At 49.4% G+C, this 22,298-nt stretch overlaps 2 protein-coding genes across 2 annotated transcripts in view; both read left to right on the forward strand.

Moving 5' to 3' along the window:
- The window catches only part of ValRS (Valyl-tRNA synthetase), a 359,853-nt gene that overhangs the window by 233,713 nt on the left and 103,842 nt on the right, over positions 1 to 22,298 (forward strand). Inside the window, exons 20-21 of the mRNA XM_077651139.1 lie at positions 20,702 to 20,829; positions 20,951 to 21,106. Of these exons, the coding sequence (XP_077507265.1) occupies positions 20,702 to 20,829; positions 20,951 to 21,106 (284 nt within the window). The remainder of the gene's footprint in view (positions 1 to 20,701; positions 20,830 to 20,950; positions 21,107 to 22,298) is intronic.
- On the forward strand, positions 10,302 to 18,285 carry LOC144113372 (uncharacterized). The gene is made up of 3 exons (XM_077646443.1): positions 10,302 to 10,342; positions 17,550 to 17,722; positions 17,836 to 18,285. The coding sequence occupies exons 1-3, from the start codon at positions 10,302 to 10,304 to the stop codon at positions 18,174 to 18,176; spliced, it is 555 nt and encodes a 184-aa protein (XP_077502569.1). The 3' UTR covers positions 18,177 to 18,285.

Consider the following 22,298-nt stretch of genomic DNA (forward strand, 5'->3'; position numbering starts at 1 on the left):
TTTAAGCTCCAGCTGTCTGATGACGTCGACCAGCTTGCACGTGATGCCGCCCACTTATCTTCACAAAAGATTGCCTCAGGTGCGTGATCGGCTTGAAATGTCGGTGTGTCGATGGTGAAGCATGCCGTGTCTTGATCTGCGCTGACCTTCGCCGCCAAGCCGAGGAAGCAAATCTGTATGAAAAACATGAACGGATTTGAGACGGTGTTGACCGAAGGCCAGCTGACGTGCCCACTGAGGAACCGTGGTGGTGGCAGGCTATTTAAGCTCCAGCTGTCTGATGACGTCGACCAGCTTGCACGTGATGCCGCCCAATAATTTTCACAAAAGATTGCCTCAGGTGCGTGATCGGCTTAAAATGTCGGTGTGTCGATGGTGAAGCATGCCGTGTCTTGATCTGCGCTGACCTTCGCCGCCAAGCCGAGGAAGCAAATCTGTATGAAAAACATGAACGGATTTGAGACGGTGTTGACCGAAGGCCAGCTGACGTGCCCACTGAGGAACCGTGGTGGTGGCAGGCTATTTAAGCTCCAGCTGTCTGATGACGTCGACCAGCTTGCACGTGATGCCGCCCACTTATCTTCACAAAAGATTGCCTCAGGTGCGTGATCGGCTTGAAATGTCGGTGTGTCGATGGTGAAGCATGCCGTGTCTTGATCTGCGCTGACCTTCGCCGCCAAGCCGAGGAAGCAAATCTGTATGAAAAACATGAACGGATTTGAGACGGTGTTGACCGAAGGCCAGCTGACGTGCCCACTGAGGAACCGTGGTGGTGGCAGGCTATTTAAGCTCCAGCTGTCTGATGACGTCGACCAGCTTGCACGTGATGCCGCCCACTTATTTTCACAAAAGATTGCCTTAGGTGCGTGATCGGCTTAAAATGTCGGTGTGTCGATGGTGAAGCATGCCGTGTCTTGATCTGCGCTGACCTTCGCCGCCAAGCCGAGGAAGCAAATCTGTATGAAAAACATGAACGGATTTGAGACGGTGTTGACCGAAGGCCAGCTGACGTGCCCACTGAGGAACCGTGGTGGTGGCAGGCTATTTAAGCTCCAGCTGTCTGATGACGTCGACCAGCTTGCACGTGATGCCGCCCACTTATCTTCACAAAAGATTGCCTCAGGTGCGTGATCGGCTTGAAATGTCGGTGTGTCGATGGTGAAGCATGCCGTGTCTTGATCTGCGCTGACCTTCGCCGCCAAGCCGAGGAAGCAAATCTGTATGAAAAACATGAACGGATTTGAGACGGTGTTGACCGAAGGCCAGCTGACGTGCCCACTGAGGAACCGTGGTGGTGGCAGGCTATTTAAGCTCCAGCTGTCTGATGACGTCGACCAGCTTGCACGTGATGCCGCCCACTTATTTTCACAAAAGATTGCCTCAGGTGCGTGATCGGCTTAAAATGTCGGTGTGTCGATGGTGAAGCATGCCGTGTCTTGATCTGCGCTGACCTTCGCCGCCAAGCCGAGGAAGCAAATCTGTATGAAAAACATGAACGGATTTGAGACGGTGTTGACCGAAGGCCAGCTGACGTGCCCACTGAGGAACCGTGGTGGTGGCAGGCTATTTAAGCTCCAGCTGTCTGATGACGTCGACCAGCTTGCACGTGATGCCGCCCACTTATCTTCACAAAAGATTGCCTCAGGTGCGTGATCGGCTTGAAATGTCGGTGTGTCGATGGTGAAGCATGCCGTGTCTTGATCTGCGCTGACCTTCGCCGCCAAGCCGAGGAAGCAAATCTGTATGAAAAACATGAACGGATTTGAGACGGTGTTGACCGAAGGCCAGCTGACGTGCCCACTGAGGAACCGTGGTGGTGGCAGGCTATTTAAGCTCCAGCTGTCTGATGACGTCGACCAGCTTGCACGTGATGCCGCCCACTTATTTTCACAAATGATTGCCTTAGGTGCGTGATCGGCTTAAAATGTCGGTGTGTCGATGGTGAAGCATGCCGTGTCTTGATCTGCGCTGACCTTCGCCGCCAAGCCGAGGAAGCAAATCTGTATGAAAAACATGAACGGATTTGAGACGGTGTTGACCGAAGGCCAGCTGACGTGCCCACTGAGGAACCGTGGTGGTGGCAGGCTATTTAAGCTCCAGCTGTCTGATGACGTCGACCAGCTTGCACGTGATGCCGCCCACTTATCTTCACAAAAGATTGCCTCAGGTGCGTGATCGGCTTGAAATGTCGGTGTGTCGATGGTGAAGCATGCCGTGTCTTGATCTGCGCTGACCTTCGCCGCCAAGCCGAGGAAGCAAATCTGTATGAAAAACATGAACGGATTTGAGACGGTGTTGACCGAAGGCCAGCTGACGTGCCCACTGAGGAACCGTGGTGGTGGCAGGCTATTTAAGCTCCAGCTGTCTGATGACGTTGACCAGCTTGCACGTGATGCCGCCCACTTATTTTCACAAAAGATTGCCTTAGGTGCGTGATCGGCTTAAAATGTCGGTGTGTCGATGGTGAAGCATGCCGTGTCTTGATCTGCGCTGACCTTCGCCGCCAAGCCGAGGAAGCAAATCTGTATGAAAAACATGAACGGATTTGAGACGGTGTTGACCGAAGGCCAGCTGACGTGCCCACTGAGGAACCGTGGTGGTGGCAGGCTATTTAAGCTCCAGCTGTCTGATGACGTCGACCAGCTTGCACGTGATGCCGCCCACTTATTTTCACAAAAGATTGCCTTAGGTGCGTGATCGGCTTAAAATGTCGGTGTGTCGATGGTGAAGCATGCCGTGTCTTGATCTGCGCTGACCTTCGCCGCCAAGCCGAGGAAGCAAATCTGTATGAAAAACATGAACGGATTTGAGACGGTGTTGACCGAAGGCCAGCTGACGTGCCCACTGAGGAACCGTGGTGGTGGCAGGCTATTTAAGCTCCAGCTGTCTGATGACGTCGACCAGCTTGCACGTGATGCCGCCCACTTATTTTCACAAAAGATTGCCTTAGGTGCGTGATCGGCTTAAAATGTCGGTGTGTCGATGGTGAAGCATGCCGTGTCTTGATCTGCGCTGACCTTCGCCGCCAAGCCGAAGAAGCAAATCTGTATGAAAAACATGAACGGATTTGAGACGGTGTTGACCGAAGGCCAGCTGACGTGCCCACTGAGGAACCGTGGTGGTGGCAGGCTATTTAAGCTCCAGCTGTCTGATGACGTCGACCAGCTTGCACGTGATGCCGCCCACTTATTTTCCCAAAAGATTGCCTTAGGTGCGTGATCGGCTTAAAATGTCGGTGTGTCGATGGTGAAGCATGCCGTGTCTTGATCTGCGCTGACCTTCGCCGCCAAGCCGAGGAAGCAAATCTGTATGAAAAACATGAACGGATTTGAGACGGTGTTGACCGAAGGCCAGCTGACGTGCCCACTGAGGAACCGTGGTGGTGGCAGGCTATTTAAGCTCCAGCTGTCTGATGACGTCGACCAGCTTGCACGTGATGCCGCCCACTTATTTTCACAAAAGATTGCCTTAGGTGCGTGATCGGCTTAAAATGTCGGTGTGTCGATGGTGAAGCATGCCGTGTCTTGATCTGCGCTGACCTTCGCCGCCAAGCCGAGGAAGCAAATCTGTATGAAAAACATGAACGGATTTGAGACGGTGTTGACCGAAGGCCAGCTGACGTGCCCACTGAGGAACCGTGGTGGTGGCAGGCTATTTAAGCTCCAGCTGTCTGATGACGTCGACCAGCTTGCACGTGATGCCGCCCACTTATTTTCACAAAAGATTGCCTTAGGTGCGTGATCGGCTTAAAATGTCGGTGTGTCGATGGTGAAGCATGCCGTGTCTTGATCTGCGCTGACCTTCGCCGCCAAGCCGAGGAAGCAAATCTGTATGAAAAACATGAACGGATTTGAGACGGTGTTGACCGAAGGCCAGCTGACGTGCCCACTGAGGAACCGTGGTGGTGGCAGGCTATTTAAGCTCCAGCTGTCTGATGACGTCGACCAGCTTGCACGTGATGCCGCCCACTTATTTTCACAAAAGATTGCCTTAGGTGCGTGATCGGCTTAAAATGTCGGTGTGTCGATGGTGAAGCATGCCGTGTCTTGATCTGCGCTGACCTTCGCCGCCAAGCCGAGGAAGCAAATCTGTATGAAAAACATGAACGGATTTGAGACGGTGTTGACCGAAGGCCAGCTGACGTGCCCACTGAGGAACCGTGGTGGTGGCAGGCTATTTAAGCTCCAGCTGTCTGATGACGTCGACCAGCTTGCACGTGATGCCGCCCACTTATTTTCACAAAAGATTGCCTTAGGTGCGTGATCGGCTTAAAATGTCGGTGTGTCGATGGTGAAGCATGCCGTGTCTTGATCTGCGCTGACCTTCGCCGCCAAGCCGAAGAAGCAAATCTGTATGAAAAACATGAACGGATTTGAGACGGTGTTGACCGAAGGCCAGCTGACGTGCCCACTGAGGAACCGTGGTGGTGGCAGGCTATTTAAGCTCCAGCTGTCTGATGACGTCGACCAGCTTGCACGTGATGCCGCCCACTTATTTTCACAAAAGATTGCCTTAGGTGCGTGATCGGCTTAAAATGTCGGTGTGTCGATGGTGAAGCATGCCGTGTCTTGATCTGCGCTGACCTTCGCCGCCAAGCCGAGGAAGCAAATCTGTATGAAAAACATGAACGGATTTGAGACGGTGTTGACCGAAGGCCAGCTGACGTGCCCACTGAGGAACCGTGGTGGTGGCAGGCTATTTAAGCTCCAGCTGTCTGATGACGTCGACCAGCTTGCACGTGATGCCGCCCACTTATCTTCACAAAAGATTGCCTCAGGTGCGTGATCGGCTTGAAATGTCGGTGTGTCGATGGTGAAGCATGCCGTGTCTTGATCTGCGCTGACCTTCGCCGCCAAGCCGAGGAAGCAAATCTGTATGAAAAACATGAACGGATTTGAGACGGTGTTGACCGAAGGCCAGCTGACGTGCCCACTGAGGAACCGTGGTGGTGGCAGGCTATTTAAGCTCCAGCTGTCTGATGACGTCGACCAGCTTGCACGTGATGCCGCCCACTTATCTTCACAAAAGATTGCCTCAGGTGCGTGATCGGCTTGAAATGTCGGTGTGTCGATGGTGAAGCATGCCGTGTCTTGATCTGCGCTGACCTTCGCCGCCAAGCCGAGGAAGCAAATCTGTATGAAAAACATGAACGGATTTGAGACGGTGTTGACCGAAGGCCAGCCGACATGCCCACTATTGCCAGCTGACGTGCCCACTATTGCCAAGATAATTTTATATTTGTAACGCCCTGACAGTCGGATAAAATAAAGCGAACTGCACGGTTTTGAACATCTTCTAGGGTGTCAATTAAGGAAGCTTGGTGTGGGTTCCAAATAGGGGAGGCATATTCTAGTTTAGTGCTGACGAAAGTATTGTAGGCTAGTTTTTGGATAAAAGGTGGGGAAGAACCGAGGTGCCATCTGATAAACCCGAGTTATTTCGAAGCATCAGCTGCCAGCTTCGTAATGTGCTCGGACCACGTGAGGTTGTTGGTGATAAGAATTCCGAGATACTGGTATGAAACGACTTGGGAAAATGTGGTTGAGTTTAATGAATACGCATAGTTGACGTTAGTGCGCTTGCGTGTTACCTGCATATATTTACACTTGGAAACTTTGAGGTGCATTAGCCATGTGGAACACCAGTCTTCAACTCTGCTTAAAGGGACTATGCAATAAATTAATTGACGTAGTCTAACGTTCGACGGAATACCGTCTGGTCAGGATGAAGCATAATAACAGGGTGAAGTTTGGGTCACTGACCCAAACTGTCTGGCTAACACCTATTTCATTTACAACGGTACGCTGTACAAGCAGATTTTTGGTACTGCTATGGGAGCGTCAATTTCAGTGACGGCTGCCAACCTTACAATGGAAGCCATTGAAAGCAAAGCCCTGAACTCATTCAAGCCACGTCCAAAGGTGTTCCTGATGTACGTGGATGACTGCTTTTGCATTCTGAACAAGCAGAATCTACAAAGCTTCCTTGACCATCTCAATGCCACGGAGCCATCTATAAATTTTACCATGGAAGAGGAAATGAATGGCAGCATCCCGTTTTTGGACATCAACGTCAAGCGTGCCGCGTGCTGCTTAAGTTTTAGAGTGTTCCGAAAGCCGACGCACTCCGGACGATATATCAACTTTGAATCGTCCCACCCCTTGGCTCACAAGCGATCAGTTATCTCGTCACTACTGAACCGTGCAAGAAATGTCTGCGCAGACCCGGAAAGCTTCAGCAACGAACTTAAGGTGATAAAAAGGGATCTCGAGCAAAACGGTTACCCCAGGAACCTTGTGAACAATATGTCTAAAAACTTGCAAGGCACGAGGGGACAGCGAGATGGAAGCGCAAAAACCATGAAGCGTGCTGCAGTTCCTTATGTGCCTGGAGTCAGTGAAACCCTTTCCCAAATCTTCAGGAAGCACGGAGTGCACATCGCCCACGTGCCAACAAGCAAGCTATGTGCCGAACTTGTGAACGTAAAGGACCCCCTGCCACGCGCCAAATTTCCTGGTGTGGTTTACAAAGTTCCATGCAATGACTGCACATCCGTCGATATCGGCGAAACCGGAAACTTCCAGCGACGAATGAAAGATCATCAAGGCGACGTAAGGAACCATCGCGCATCAAAGAACGCTATCGCCAAGCACGTGCAGACCACTGGCCACGAGATAGCCTGGGACGAGGAGGAGATTGTAGCCACAGAAAGGAATAGTTTGAAAAGACTGCATCTAGAATCATTAGTCATCCAGACGACGAAAGATACTTTGAACAGGAATCAAGGCTCTCTTCATCATATCTACGCAAAAAGATTAGGAACAATCCTGAAGTCTATATAATCCCGCCTTCTTCTTTGACAGTCTTATTGTGAACAAGGGTCCCGTACGGGACCCGAAACGTCATTTTCGTTTGTTTTTAACTTGGTCAGTGACCCAAACTTCACCCTGTTATTAATAAATTAATCGAGATTACGTAAAGCAGACGAGAGATAGTCATTCGATCACTCGTCACCCCAGTGCAAGAATTTTTGAGCTGGCATCAACAACAGCGAAGATATAGACGATTAAAAATCATGCTCCTCTTCTCTCCCTCAACTGGTACACGTGGGGCACCAGACAAAAATAAAGAAAACAGGTCTGGAACTGGGCCCCGCCCATGAATACGTCATCCGCTGACGTTTATTTTGCAACTTCCGGTTATCGCTCCTAGCCCCCAGCAGCAGCGTCGGCGGCGTAGCGGCATCTCTCCGGTCTCTTCGCCTTCCTGGATTGCGGCGCACGTCGGGTTTCTTTGCCTGTCATCTGTGGTAATTAGCAGTAATATACCCGGACCTCGAGGTGCGACTGTTCGCTTTTACAGCTGCGATGGGCATCGAGTTCTATGCGTGCGCACAAAGAGCCGTGCGAGTGGCTCCGGAACTCCCGACAGAAGGAGGCAGCAGAGGAAATTTGAAACCATATGTGCGAAGGCAATGCCCTGGCTCTCTGCCCGAGAGGGTCGCGCGGCGGCACGAGCAGACGATTTTCACGGCTACCGGAAGTGTGCCCGTGACGTCGTGGCTGCCGTGGCTCCAGCGAATGAGAGAGTGTGGTGGCCTGGCGACGTCATGGGTAGTGTGACGTCGTTCTTCCACGATTTTAGTTCCAAAATCGGTCACTATGAGCACACCAATCGGCCCGCGAATTTTAAAAAACACGGTTTTTAAAAGTTCATAATAAATTGCCGGCTGAGTTCTGAAGACTCGTACTTGGTGTGAATGCTTCTTAGCATCATTTCTAAGCATTGAAAACATTTACAAGTGACTTTTTATTCATTGCATAGTCTCTTTAAGTCATTTTGAAGGATTAGCTGGTCTTTTTTCGTGGTTATGCGACGGTACAAGATGCAGTCGTCTGCGAAAAGATGAATGGTAGAAAGTTTGGCTAGAAGGCGCTGATGGGGTGGGGTACACGATCTAAAGCTTTCGAGGTGTCCAGGTATATGACATGAGTCTGAAATGACGAATCTAAATTTAGGCTGAGATTGGTAGTGAAATGAAAAAGCTGGGTTTCGCATGACTAATCGAATCTGAAACCATGCTGATTGGGGGAAAAGAAGCAGTTGTAATCTAGATGAGAGGTCGCGTGTGAATATATAATGTGCTCTAGTAGCTTGCAGGCAATGCATGTTCAAGAAATCGGACGGTAGCTGGAAGGATCGGACCAGTTACCTGCTTTAAAAACCGGAACTACCCGACTCATTTTCCAGTCATCAGGAATTGAACCTGTAGCAATTGATTGCTCAAATATTATTTGCAAAAACTGGCTTGAGCTATCCTTGGTGCATTTCACTATCTTTGAAGGTTTATCATCTGGTCCTGGGGCGCTTGAAACCTTAAAGGGAAGCTGAAGCACATTTAGAAAAAAATGAGTTCTCTACGTCATTTTATAACTTTTAGTCCACTGAAAAAGGATATCTCATTCAAAAAGAGCGGAAATAAACACAAAAAGTTGTTTTTTAGAAGAAAACGTGCCCCATCGCCTCAGGGCACCGAGCGAACGCCACTCTTGCCCGCGATTGGCCGGGACTGTTGTGACGTCATCCACGGAGATCTCCGGCCGGCACCGACGGTGTTGCTACGTAGCACGTTGCTTCAGCTGGCTTTTAAGGACTACGTTTTAGAAATTATGGATAATTCAAGCAGTGTTGAACAGTTTGAACTTTCACCATGCACGTTTGAGCCTTCAGCAGTTTCAGAAAACGGCGCAACCAACGACGCCGCGGAGTGCGCCGGCAACGAAAGTCAAGTCGCGACATTCTCACGTGTTGGCAATCTCAACTGGATGGATGGATGACAGGTTTATTTCCACCAGAAATGGAGACCCCTTACTACTCACCGCCACCGCCACGTACGCAGGCCTGGAGGGCAGATGCCTGAGCCTCCGTGACTAAAGGCTAACAAAAAGATTTTATCTCTTCGCGGCCTCAGCCGCCAGGCGGATTGGCTTGTTTCTGCCGAGCGGGTTATTCGCTGCGCAGCAGGTCTTCCCAGCTTTCTCTGCTCTCAGTATCTTCGTCGACTCCGGGGTAGTCAGCGCATTCCCTTATTCTTTCCTTCCGGGTAACCGCGGAACTGTCGGAACCTGGATGAGCGCGCGCAAGCTTTTTCCGAAATCGTTGAGAACTACAGACTGAACAGAAAACTGGTGTCATCGCCGGATAAGAAGCTAAGTAATACAGAAGCGACCGCATGGCGGCACCTGCAAGTCGGAAATTTCGTTAAACCAGTATGGGCCTTTCACCTCCTACCAGGGTAACACAAAAACCAACTCTCGACTGATACGTATGTTTTGCGTAGGTGCATGCGCGTGCATATCTTTTGTGTAGGCGCATGTGCAAGTGGCAATAAAAAAAAAGGAAATTGCGCCGAAACATTGTTGTGTACCGCTGCTGCATTAAAGCCTGGCCACCAACTTCTTTCCGGCGATAGTCTGTGTGTGTCTTCTCCTGGTGCTGCGTATTTTTTTCGCCGTTTTTTGTTCTTGACGAACTTTTTGTGACGTCTGTAAATATGGTCTAAATCAGATCAACGGCATGCTTACAAGAGTCGCGCGAGGTAAAGCATTTGTTTGTTCATTTATTTAAAGTTACTTGCCTAATTGCTCCCGAAGGCCTTTTAGAACTACGAAAGACTGCCAAATTGGATGAGTTGGAGTGGATTCACTGCTGTACTTCAGCGCGAAGAGACGAGGCGAACGGGAGGAAGCTTCCATGTGCGCTTTCCTTTTTTCGCATGTTCGGGCTACTGGTTTATCCCCGTGCGTTCTTTTTTTTTTTTGCATGCTGAACACGCTTTTGAAGAATAATTATGGCTGTGTTCCGGAGCTCGCAGTGTTGCTCATCAAAACTAGTGTGCTGCGAGATATAGTTGCTGCTGTTGCGTATCGAGATAACCAGCAGAATTACTTGTGGATGATATACATGTATGCGTAACGCGGCTCGACAACTTTGCCGTTCTGACTCAAGGACAAATTGGCATGAATTCTGGCGCCATTGTCGATCGTCAGCCATGACCAAGTGCTCATGAATGCAAATGTTTGCTTTGCTCAAGTATACTAGGCTTATGTAATCACCCTTTTTTGTTCAGTTAGGTGCAGCTGCGTTTGCTGTGCGCTGATGAAAGATTAAGAGAATTGCTAGTGCTACCATGAGTTGCAAGCAATCAGGAAGAAGCAAAAACGCACACAGTGTGTAACGAGCTCATAAGAGCTCAAGACTCTGTGCCTTAAAGACAGTGCTGGAAGTGGCCTTAGCTCAGCATGGATATGAACCAGCAGGAAAAGGCAGAGTTTACAAACAGGTAAGAAAGTAATATAACGAAAAGAGAAATATTGATGCACATATTTTGTGCAGGCAGTTTCGGCATGCTGCGTACCACCAGATTGTCTGGTTAATGTGGAAGAGGCTGGGAGAGAACAGCCGACGGATTCTACCAAGCTGTGTGCTGAGCGTTGTTCGAAAGAAGTACCATGCCAAAACTGCTTTATATACAGGCTTCAAGCATTACACGGAACGCCCGAACGAGAGAAAGTAAACGGCACTGGCAGAAGATTACGTTGATCTGTGGTTCGCCACAGCGCGGGCCGCAGCGAAGCAAGCGCAGCCGGTCGGCCGGCCGACTCTCCGTGAATGGCGTCACTTCCGCCAGTTCTCCCGCTCTGCTGTCCCCCCAGCCGGCGCTTCCGGAAGCGACAAGGGCGTGTCGCCGGCGGGTTTATTCTGTTTGCGGACAGAACCGGGAAAAAATTCACACACATGATTTTCAACATTCTTTCTTCCCAACCACACCGTTTCATGCGATTTGAAAACCGTTTCAGCTTCCCTTTAAGCTTATCAGTGAAATTTGCAATACTGTTGGCAGTGACAGTAACAGGCGGCATCTGAGGAAATGGAAGGTTTTGTAAGGGAGGGATATTTAAGGAGGTTCATTGGGGGTAAAAAAAGAGGAAAAGTACGAGTTCTTTACCACACTGCGTTGGTCTGATGGAACCTCAGAACCATCATTGTCAACCTATGAGATATTGCGTGTTGACCTGCCACCTGGAGTTAGAAGTTTCCAGAATGTTTTTGGGGTTGGAGTGAATGATGCTTTGCAGATCTCGATAAAATTTCTTTTTTGATTGTCGAAGAAGTTTCGTGTATTCGCGAAGACACGAGAAATACCTTTCCCACTGTTGTGGGCTGCCCGAGTGCTTTGCTACACGGAAGAGGCGTTTCTTTTTCCTTAAAAGTTTTCTGAGTGAATTAGAAAACCATGGTCTGCTTGCGTCGCCTCAAATGCATGAAATGGGAACCTATATATCGATTAGTGATAATAATTTTCTTTTGAATAGCAACCAATTATCATTAACTGTTCTTGCTATGGAGCACATACAGAAGTGATGAGGAAGTTGTCTAACTGTGAGATAATACTTGCAGTGTTGACCTTGTTATAGTCTCGACTATACTTCACTGATGGTTGACGAATAGTGATGGGCACAGATAAGTTGAACAATAAGGTGCAATGATTGCTGAAGCCAGCAGTGCATGATAATGACTGGATAAATTCGGAGTTAGAAGCAAGAACAAGGTCAAGAGTATTGTCGTGCTGAGTTGGTACATCAACTTTTTGAGTAAGGTTGAGAGTAAGCACTATATCCAAAAACTGCTTCAATTGGGCACTATGTGCAGGTAAGTCTGCCCAGTAAATGTCAGAGAAGTTGAAGTCACCACGAAGTAAATAACTTGCGTGGGGAAAACGGGCCTTGAGGTCCAGTAGTATTTAATTCAGTTCGCCAAGGAATAAAGTGCCGCAGTCAGGAGGACGGTAGCATGCAATTAAAATGATTGTATTAGAAGGAAGCGATAACTTAATAGCAGCAATCTCATGATTGCTGGTCGGAAAAAGGGAGAAAGATGGCACATTCGATTTCACAAAAACAAATACACGGAATCGCATCTTCCAAACTGGCCGGTGTGTTAACGAAAGATTGAAGGAGCACGAATATAATGTCTCTCATGTCGCCATTGCAGGCCACGTAGCAAAACATTGCAGACACTGAAAAGAAGACGAAGAAGACGATGACAATGCTAAAGGCTGTATTCCACTCTACAATAAATGCTCTGTGATAGCAAACAACCGTGGCTCGCTAGCTAGGGAAATAATAGAAACTCACCTGATATCTAGGACCTCAAACCAATATATCAGTATTCCCTCTGTAGCACTGTTGGATAAGGAAAACCGTTACCTTCATTGTGAATGCTAACTTGTGAATGCAAACTTGTGCCTGCTGTAGCGGTGATACTTCCCACGTATGACTCTTACCAGTTGACACATGCCTGACGAACTGGCGATTTTAAATGTCACGCAAGTCAAGCATGCTATATCCTTCCCGGCCACCAGGGCAGTATTTATACTGGCTGACGGCCAATAAACATTTTAGTTGTGAGTCAGCACTCTGTGTTGTGTCCTCTCTTCTCTGTCCCGTCTGTCGCGCTGTTATGGATCCTTGTAGAAAGGCCCTGTTGTCCCACGTAACGACAGTAGATGAGAGATATGATGGAAAAAGCTCAAGTGGAGTATGTACCACATAAATGGCCGTAAGAACTGCCTTTGCAGAAGAAAGTAGTACAGTCATAACAAAAAGTAAAAATGCCAAAATTAAATGATTGGGATGTGAGACAGAAACAGGATGTAAATCAAAATCTTTATTTCCACCATGTATGCTACAGGTGGAGGGTAATGGAGAAAAATGACTGTCGATTTGTATAGTTAGGCCAGGTGTGAAACAGGTGCTAGCACTTCGGTTTTCATTTTGGTTCCGGTGTTTGGATTCATTGTTCATGGATGGAAGTGTTTGGGTAACAATAATGGGTTGGTGGCCATATATGCAGAATTGGTCATTCTCCACTTCACCTTCATCGATCCTTTGGAGCCCTCATACCGCTCCTGGCACAGTGGTGCAGCAGTTAAGCGACGTGTCACTGCTCTTTGATGGCAAGTGCTGCCATTGGCGGGTCTTGTGCGACCCAGGTTGCTCTTCCGGAGCAACCTCTCGTGACCAATCATTACTTTAAATGCCACCTGCCACGGTGGGCAGTTTGCTTACCATCCAATGGGCAGGTTCTCAGGTGAATATAGACCAGAATCCTTGTAGTTGTCGCCGCCTTGTGCTTGTTTGAGTTGTCACGCAATGGCGCTAGGAACAAGGGGGCTGTGCCCCTCAGTCTGTATATATTCTGCCTGCGGGCATGAATAAAGGCTTCTTGTTCGTGCTTCCCACGTTGGGGGCATGGTAATCACTCGTCTCGTCACTCGGTGGAGCAGAACATGGTGTCAGAAGTGGGATCCGGGTAACGCGGCGGTTATGGACACGGCAGTCGGTACAGACGCCGAGCACTCCAAGGTCAACGTCGTGCGTGTCGGTATGCCCGGACTTCAACCCCTTCCAGCATTCACCCTCGCAAGCCCAGGACAGTGGCCAACATGGGTAGTGATGTACGAAAACTACGCCTTCGCCGCCGGCCTGAATTCAGCCACCGACTAGGTGCAGGTGCGCACGCTTCTGTATTGTATGGGGCCTCAAGCACGCAGCGTCTTGTCATCTTTGGGAACTTCAACTCCGGAAAACCTCTTGTTTTCGGTTGTCAAGGGTAAGCTAGCCTCACATGTCGTGCACCCCATCAACGAGATTTACGAAACCCATTGGTTCCATCGCCAAACACAGCAGCAGGGTAAGTTAGTCGACGACTTCTTCGCGGTGCTTCGCAATCTCATAATATGTTGCGGATACAAAAGCCCCGAAGTGGAAGACCGCCATATTTGGGACAAGTTTGTCGTGGGATTGCGGGATGAAAATCTATCTGACCAGTTGTGCCGCTGCACGAAACTCAGGGCGGAAGAAGCACTGTGTCAAGCATGTCTGCATGAGGATGCTGAAAAAGAGCGTCTCTCCCGCGCAAGCTCACGCGACAGTACTGCTTTCGATAGTCTGAACGTCGACGTGGTGCTACGCAAAACAAAAAGATAACTGCAGACTCATCGTCACGCAGTGGCAAGCCGGCACTGCTAAATGGGTCATCTTGCGGTTATTGCTGCCGTAGTATCCACCCGCGAAATGAATGCCTCGCACGCAAGGCTACGTGCCATTTTTGCAGAAAGCAGGGTTATCTTGCAGAAGTTTGCAAGACAAAGCGGTGGAAAGAGCTGTTGGGTTCTATCGAACTTTACGCGCTCAGTACGCACCGGGCAAGGTACACCGACCTACGTGTGGAATGCCAACTTGCAAGGTTCAAAATAGACTCGTGAGCAGAGGTAACGGTAGTTTCGCCTTCTTTCCCGGGATTGCCTCACGTGTTGGATGAAGCAGAAGCAGAGGTATCATGTCCCGGAAATCATCAGTTGCGCGTGCTGGGAACTTTCCCTGCTACCCTGGAGTGGCACAACAGAGTGACTGTCCAGATATTGTATGTCGTCAAGAATCAGACTACCCACCTTCTTGGACTACCGGCAATTGGAGACTTGGGCGTCGTTCAGTTTTTGGACTCAGTCGAGAGCGTTCTTTCAACCCAGGTCAATATCTTTCGTGGACTGGGGGAGTGCAAGAGGAATACCACATCTGCCTCTGTCCTGATGCTCATCCCTTTTCACTGAGCGTCCCAAGGCGAATACCCCTCCCTCTGCTCGAGAGCCTGAAGAAAGATCTAGACAACATGGAAACCCAAGGGGTTATCCGGAAAGTGGACACGCCAACCGCATGGTGTTCGGGCCTTGTCATAGCGCCGAAGCCGTTTGGGGGGTACAGGCTCTGTGTTGACCTGACGAAGCTTAACAAGGTCATCCAGCGGGAGCGCTACGTCTTGCCAACAGTGGAAGACATCTTAGGCCGGCTTGGTGGAGCGCAACTCTTTTCCAAGCTCGACACAAGGTCCAGCTTGCACCAAATCAAATTAAAGCTTGAGATTGAAGATCTGACATCGTTTATCACTCGCTTTGACCGCTACTGTTACAGGCGTCTTCCCTTCGGCCTAACGACAGTGCTTGAATACTTCCAGTGCTTCATGTCAAGACTGCTCGATGGCATTTCCGGAGTTGTTAATATGATCGACGATATACTAGTCTTCAGTAGGGACCAGCATGAGCACGACCGACACCTAGCTGGCGTTTTGGCTCGCCTAAATCAAGCTGGGGTAACTCTCAATGAAAAGCAGTGTCAGTTCCAAGTGTCGTCTGTCAAGTTCCTTGGAGTCGTTGTGGATGCGCAAGTAATTTCGCCGGACCCAGATAAGGCCAAGGCTGTCGAGAATCTCCCGGCGCCAGTCAATGTCAGTGGAGTTCGCCGGTTGTTTGGAATGGTCAGTCATGTGGCCCATTTCATTCCAAATCTGTCTGATGTCACGACACTCATTCGTTCTCTCTTGAACAAGAGCACCTGGATTTGGGGTCACAGCCAAGAGGAAGCTTTGACTTGCATCAAGTCGTTGCTCAGCTTGGAAACGTGTATGGCAAAGTACCACCCGCATTACCAGACTGTAGTATCAGCTGGTGCAAGCTCTCACGGTCTGGGGGCCGTCTTGTTCCAAGATCAGCCTTCAGGACTTCGACGTGCTGTGGCCTACGCTTCTAGATCCCTCACTCCTACAGAGGAACGCTACAGTTAAGGCAGAAACTTGGGCTAGTTGGAAATCTTAATAGGGTGGAACTTTGGGCTTGTTGGTGCATCACTTTTGAATAAGACATAGCGCATGAAGACTGGACAGTGCAGAGACAACACAGGAGGAGCGCTCGTCCTGTGTTGTCTCTGCACTGTCCTGTCTTCATGTGCTGTGTCTTATTCAAAAGTATTCAGTAGTTGGAAATCGTTTGGACTCATATTTTCTAGCGCTTAGTGAACATAAGGGACAAGAACACAAATACACTGCAGCCCCCAGTGTTTGCTCTCCCGCGAGGCACCGTGCAGCAGCAGCCTCACCTCGAGGAGGAATGCATTCCCTTGTCAGTTACATTAACTGGCAGGGGAGGGCGCCAGCGTCGCTGCACGTGAGACTGCTTGAAGCCCGCGTGCAGGAGAGGGGGCATGAGGCTTCGGCTGGGATCATCGGCGCGAGCAACACGTCTGCTTGCAGCTCCGCTCTTCGCCGGCGGGGCGAGGAAGCGGCGGGAAGACTGGCTCCCGTACGTATCTCGTCCCGTCCAGGCCTTGGGAGTATCGCTTGCCCTAGCGTGGGCGAACATTCGCTCGGAACCTTGCTGGTGAGTCGCACAACCTTGATTCATTAGCGTACCTTGTTGCTAGCTGGCGTTATTGTTGCTGTAGCAATAAATGCCTGTTTGTGTCGGCCAATGTGTTGTGTCGTTCTTTTGTTCCCTCAGAGCAAGGCCCGCCGTGGTTGGCGTGCGCTCGGTAGCGTACACGATCACGGGGTGGGGTCCAGGCAGCTTTGAACCGTGTCAGCCGCGATTGAGTGGGGAGAACGTACTTATCTCCCCAAGTCAACCCCACAAGTCAGACGGAAAAGGAGTCTCTGGCAGTCACGTGGGCCGTGGCTAGGTTTGACCAGTATCTTCGCGGTCTAAGCTTTGAGGTCGAGACGGATCATCTTCCTCTCGTATCCCTCCTTGCAAGCAATTCTCTTGAAATCTTGCCACCTCGAGTCCAGCCAATGCGGATCAAGTTGATGCGCTATCAAAACACTGTCAAGTATTTACAATCAGAACATTGTCAAGTATGTGCCGGGGAAACTCATAGCTACGGCCGACACTCGAGCACCTTGTGACTGGCCAGTCTCAAAAGCCGTTAACAGCTTGAAAATCTTCATCGGTGAGGTCCTATAGCGTCTACCTCCTCGGGTGACAAGTCGGCTAGATGATGTTCGCCGACAGCAAGCTCAAGATGGGGAGTGTTCCTCAGTCATGACTTACTGTAAGACAGGCTGGCCTTCCAAGAACAGAGTACCAACCCACATAGCACTGTACTGGAAGGAGAGAGACAGACTGAGTGTGTACGAGGGCCTGCTTCTGTTGGATCGCCGTATCGTCATCCCGTCTGCTCAACGCCAGGACATTTTTGCACTGCTGCACGAAGGGCATCAAAGGGTGCGCCGCTGTCAAGAACGCGCCCGAGAGTGCTTTTGGTGGCCTAATTGCAACCTGCATATTGAACACCTTGTGGCCCAATGTCTCAAGTGTGCCAAAACTCGAATCGTACGTTCAGAGCCACTGATGCCAACTCCCACACCGGAGAGGCTATGGCAACACCTTGGTATCGACCTGTTTCAGTTTAAAGGACGTGACTATGTTCTGAATGTTGATTACTACTTTAGATTCCGTGAAGTGGTCACACTGGGGACTACAACCGCTACGGCGGTTATTGCTGCTGTGAAGAGTTGCTTTGCTTGCTTCGGGATTCCCGACGTCGTGCGGACAGACAACGGACCTCAGTTCGTATCCAACGATTTCGCCGAGTTCGCCTGACCTTATGGATTCCGTCATGAGACAAGCAGCCCTCGATACCCCCAGAGTAATGGAGGGGCCGAGCGTATGGTGTGGACAGTGAAGTGAAGGACCTGCTTGAGAAAAGCTCCGATCCGTACCTGGCCCTTCTCACTTACCGAGACACACCTGGTGTTTCGGGCGTATCTCCAGCACAATTATCGATAGGACGAAAACTGCAAACACGCCTTCCAAGAACAGAGCACCAACCCTGAACATCTCGTGACTTGGCAATGCTGGCAGAAGTCGGAATGACGATACGGCGATCCAACAGCAGCAGACCCTCTGTTGGATCGCCTTATCGTCATTCCGACTTCTGCCAGCATTGCCAAGTCACGAGATGTTCAGGGCACAGGATTCTGCAACCAATGTGCAACTGGGAAAGAACTACACTTGCCGTCACAGTGCAGGCCCTCCGAGTCCTCTGAAACCAGGGGACGACGTATGGGTCAAGGACATTGGTTGTAGCGGTCAGGTCCTCAGCCCTGCTCAGCGACCTCGGTCGTACGTGGTTGAGACTCCTGGCAGCATTCTGCAGAGAAATCGTCGCCATCTGGTGCGTTTCTCAACTGGCCAGAACATCCTAGAACAGGTAGCAGCCTCGCCATCAAAACCTGAAAGGTCGCAACAAAGTTCTTCCTGCTCATTGCCGGTGGGACCTTAGCACGTACCTTCTTCGCTTGAGATCCAGCTAGAGGTCGCCTGTAGAAGTGAGTTTGCCTCAACCTCAAGAACAGGTTCGAACGCAATACGGTCGTGCAGTGAGACCACCACGCAGGTTGAACTTGTAACAATCTCAGGAGGGAAGATGTAGTGGTCGCCGCCTTGTGCTTGTTTGAGTTGTCACGCGATGGTGCTAGGAGCAAGGGGGTGGTGCCCCTCAGTGTGTATATATTCTGCCTGCAGGCATGAATAAAGGCTTCTTGTTTGGGCTTCCCATGTTGGGGGCGTGGTAGTCACTCATCTCATCACTCGGTGGAGCAGAACAATCCTGAGCCGTTCTCCGGCGCCGCCATTTTCCACCGACTGCCGCGCCGCGGTGCGGCCATTTCTTTGTTGGCTGCGAGGCTGCGGCAGCTCCACGGCCGTGCCTGCATATAGCCGGGATTTACTGCCCTTTGGGTGCCAAAAAAAGCACTGCCGAGCATACTTCACAGCTCTGTTGTGTTTCAGGAAGTTTTTGCATTATCAAAGGGACAAAATTGATGTGTTAGGTAATCATATTTCGTTTGGCATTCACATTAATTGTGCTGGCACTTAGCATGTGCTCATGCTTAATTATATCGCTGCCGTCTTTGTGCTTCATTGCAGAGAAAACTTTTTTGGTCAATGTCAAGCATTAGGTATATGGCTAGCAAGCAGTTCCAGTTCCAATGCGCTCTAATTCTTTCCTGCCAGCTGTAAAAGCATCCTCCGCAAATAGGGCTTTGTTGTCGCCTGAGTAGTGGTGCGTCATTTACATCAACAAATAATCGCTGTGAGCTCCACTGAGTCCCAGGGCTAACAGAAAACAAATGGTTCTGTTATCTGGCGCATAAAAACTTCTTGTTAATTTATCAAAGCTTGAATAAGTATTAGGAGAAAAGCCAGCTTTCACAAATGCTGCGGCCTGAAGTCCCGTTTAATTTATTCGGAAGCTTTCGGTGCAGGTGACAGCGTCACCTAGCCATTTGGCCAAGTGTCAGAATGTAATAAAATCTTGCATATTTTTGCTGTGATTCAGGCAGATACCAACAGCGGAAAGATACTATCAAACAGCCCTTTACCCCGCCCATCCCTCTGACATACATGCAGAAATAGCAACTTAAACTGGTAGCGGTCGTGCTTACATTCCCGTGCAGGAAATGTATTTAATGGGAACAATAGCAAGATCAGCGTGAGAATGCCGAAGACGCATTGGTAATTGAAAGCATGCGCTTCGCACACAACGTTGAGCCTGCAGCTGGCCGATCCGGTTACCCCTTGCACATCACTGGGCCATTGAGTGAAATCATAAATTATCGTGACGACAAAATTATGACAAAATTATCATAGATGGTAGTGCATGTAAAACACGGCAACAAACAATAGGCCAGCACAGAACTCTGCTTATAAGTACCGGTTTCCAGTCTGCATCCTACTTGGTCGAATACGCTCGGAGGTCACCTTAGCGAGTCACAATGAGTCTCCGATAACCGCAGTACGGTCTGGCAGAGGGAAAATGTGAGTAGTGATGCGCGGCACCGGCGCAACTCGCAGTCCACCGTGCTTGTGTCGAGAGTAGGAGCCCGGCCGCTGCTTGCGTGCGAGGGTAAAAGAATATGGTCTATAGAAACCTGGTGGCTAGGTGGGCAGCCTGCCACAAAGCAGGCTTGAGACAAACAAGCAAATAAAGGGCTGCTAAATTGCTGCTATCAGGGCTAGTAGGCGGCTTGACAAGTCGGCAGCCCCAGAGTGGTCGGTAATGGGAAATTTGAGCGCAGCTCTTCACCTGCCACTGGGACAGCCACTTAAGACGGACCCAAGAGCTGTGCTCTAAAGAGAAAATATGTTGAATGAAATCAGTTTGGATGGTCTGCAAACATGAGTCTAAGTTGAGCAGTGGAACAGATAAATGAATCAAAATTAGCAGATTGAAAGTTGAGAATAACCAATTCTGCATGTATGAGCATGTAGGAGAGCGCTTGCATTGAACTCTCAGGGGCACGTTAAGCATTATGGGATGTTGAACAAAAGAACTGTGTCCATGTCTACGGAGTGGACGCTAGGCACCCTGAAGGCAGAGCTTAATTGAATTTATTTAAATTTTATTTCTCAGGTGGCAGTAATCCTATCTCCACTTTTAAGGGAAGAGGAAGGAGGTGGCTGCCATATCAAGTTATGACCTGAAGTTATGAACGCAGAGCTGTGTGGCTAAACTATAGCTATGACAGCCTTCTCTGATTCATGTGCTAAGCCTATAGCTGTACAAATCTTTAGTTGTCAATCGTGTAACAATGAATGGATTTTGTTTGTTTACTCATTTTGCATGACCGTCCAGCAGGCTAATCAGTTCTGTGCATGCCAGTTTTTTAAGCATGGTTCTTAGTCAACCTAGTGTCAGGCTGAGCAGAGTTGAAACAAGTTGTTGTGGTAAGATACAGCACAGGGATGATGCACTGCACAATGTACAGTCACCTTGCTGCATGTCAAGCACTCCTTCCCACCCAGGTCGAGACATCAACCTGGACATCAACCGTGTGGAAGGCTACCGACATTTCTGCAACAAGATCTGGAATGCCACACGCTTTGCACTCATGTCCTTGGGCGAGGCCTTTAAGCCAGAGGCTGTGTTTCCGGTCAGTGTCGATAACTGCCATGTAGCATGGCACTGAGAATAAGATAGTCAGGTGGGCATATTGTAGGCCTGTGGCTCAGTTGACAGTAATCTGTCTTGTTTGTTTGTTTTTTACCGAGCAGGCTCCCAAGGAAGAAGCCCTCATGGATCGGTGGATTCTGTCTCGACTGTCTGCTGCCACTGAGCTCTGCAACACAGGATTCGAATCCTACAACTTCCCTCAGATCACTACAGCCATCTACAACTTCTGGTTGTATGAGCTCTGTGATGTCTACCTGGTAAGGAGTACAGACACCAGATTTTGGTTGCTCGTTTTTTTCTTTGTAATGATAATAAAGCCTCAAGGACTTGACGGGCCGCAGCCCATACATGTAAAAAGGCATCAGGGTAACATTGGGTACATATCAGGTGCCAACGTCACAGTAACGTCAAAAGACTGTTACAAAAGGTACCGCAGCGATGGCCTACTGGTTTGAGCATCCGCCTCACATGCGGGGAATGCTGGGTTCGATCCCCAGTGCCGCCGGGTACCCACCGGTGGTACAATGCGTACACGCTTTCCCCTGCCTGGTGCTCGGCTTCTTTAGGGTGAAATGCTTGGGAGATGGGTCTTTGACCCCACCTCGTGAAATGAAAACTACCTTGCGCCGAGGTGCTGCTTGGCCAAAGCTGCCCTTGCACCATAAAAATTCATCATCTTCATCGACGGTCACTAAAACTTGTGATGCACACATTGCAATAATAAAAAATGAATGTACAGTAAAAGCTAATTAATTTGACACTTACAGTAGTGCAAAAAATTTCCGAATTGTCTGAATGTTAAAATATCTAATGGACAGAAAAAAAAAAAGAAATATGTCCCAGCGTGACGTCCCTTTGTTTGCCAAAGAAGTTTGTAATCATCATCTGTTTTTTGGGGGCAAATTTGAGTGGTAACAATAGTGCTAATCGTCAAGTTGATGCAGTCAGGACTGAAAAATGTTCCATGTCATCCATGCTTTCCTCTTAGCCTGTTAGCCTGTTAATCAACAGGAAGGTACCTCGCGTTCTTGAACCACCTCGGCTTCTGCGCCTTCCCAATCACCCAGAGTGGCAAACACTCTGTTTTCGTCATGTTGGTGGGAAGTAGAACGGTAACTCTTTCCTCGCTGTGTTTTTCCTGCTGTGCAAGGGTCACTTTCAATGTGATCATTTTGTCCGGGAGTGCTTCCTAGCGTCATACTCATACACAGCCTGGTGTTCATGAAGCCTGATGGTCTGCCACTCCTTGATCACATCTTCGTACAGGGAGGCTCTTTAGCCGCACACATTCTTAAAACTGTGCTGGCTTCTGAAACGAGCGAGCCAACCTTCAGAAGCTTTAAAACCTTCAATTTTCATTTTTGCGGCGAACCTTTCAGCCTGGGCACTAATTGGTGGCCCACTCACAGGGAGATAGGCCTTACTTGCCTTTGTGATCCGTCGTAGTGC

The sequence above is a fragment of the Amblyomma americanum genome, chromosome 1, assembly GCF_052857255.1.
Source record: "Amblyomma americanum isolate KBUSLIRL-KWMA chromosome 1, ASM5285725v1, whole genome shotgun sequence".
Classification (NCBI taxonomy): domain Eukaryota; kingdom Metazoa; phylum Arthropoda; class Arachnida; order Ixodida; family Ixodidae; genus Amblyomma; species Amblyomma americanum.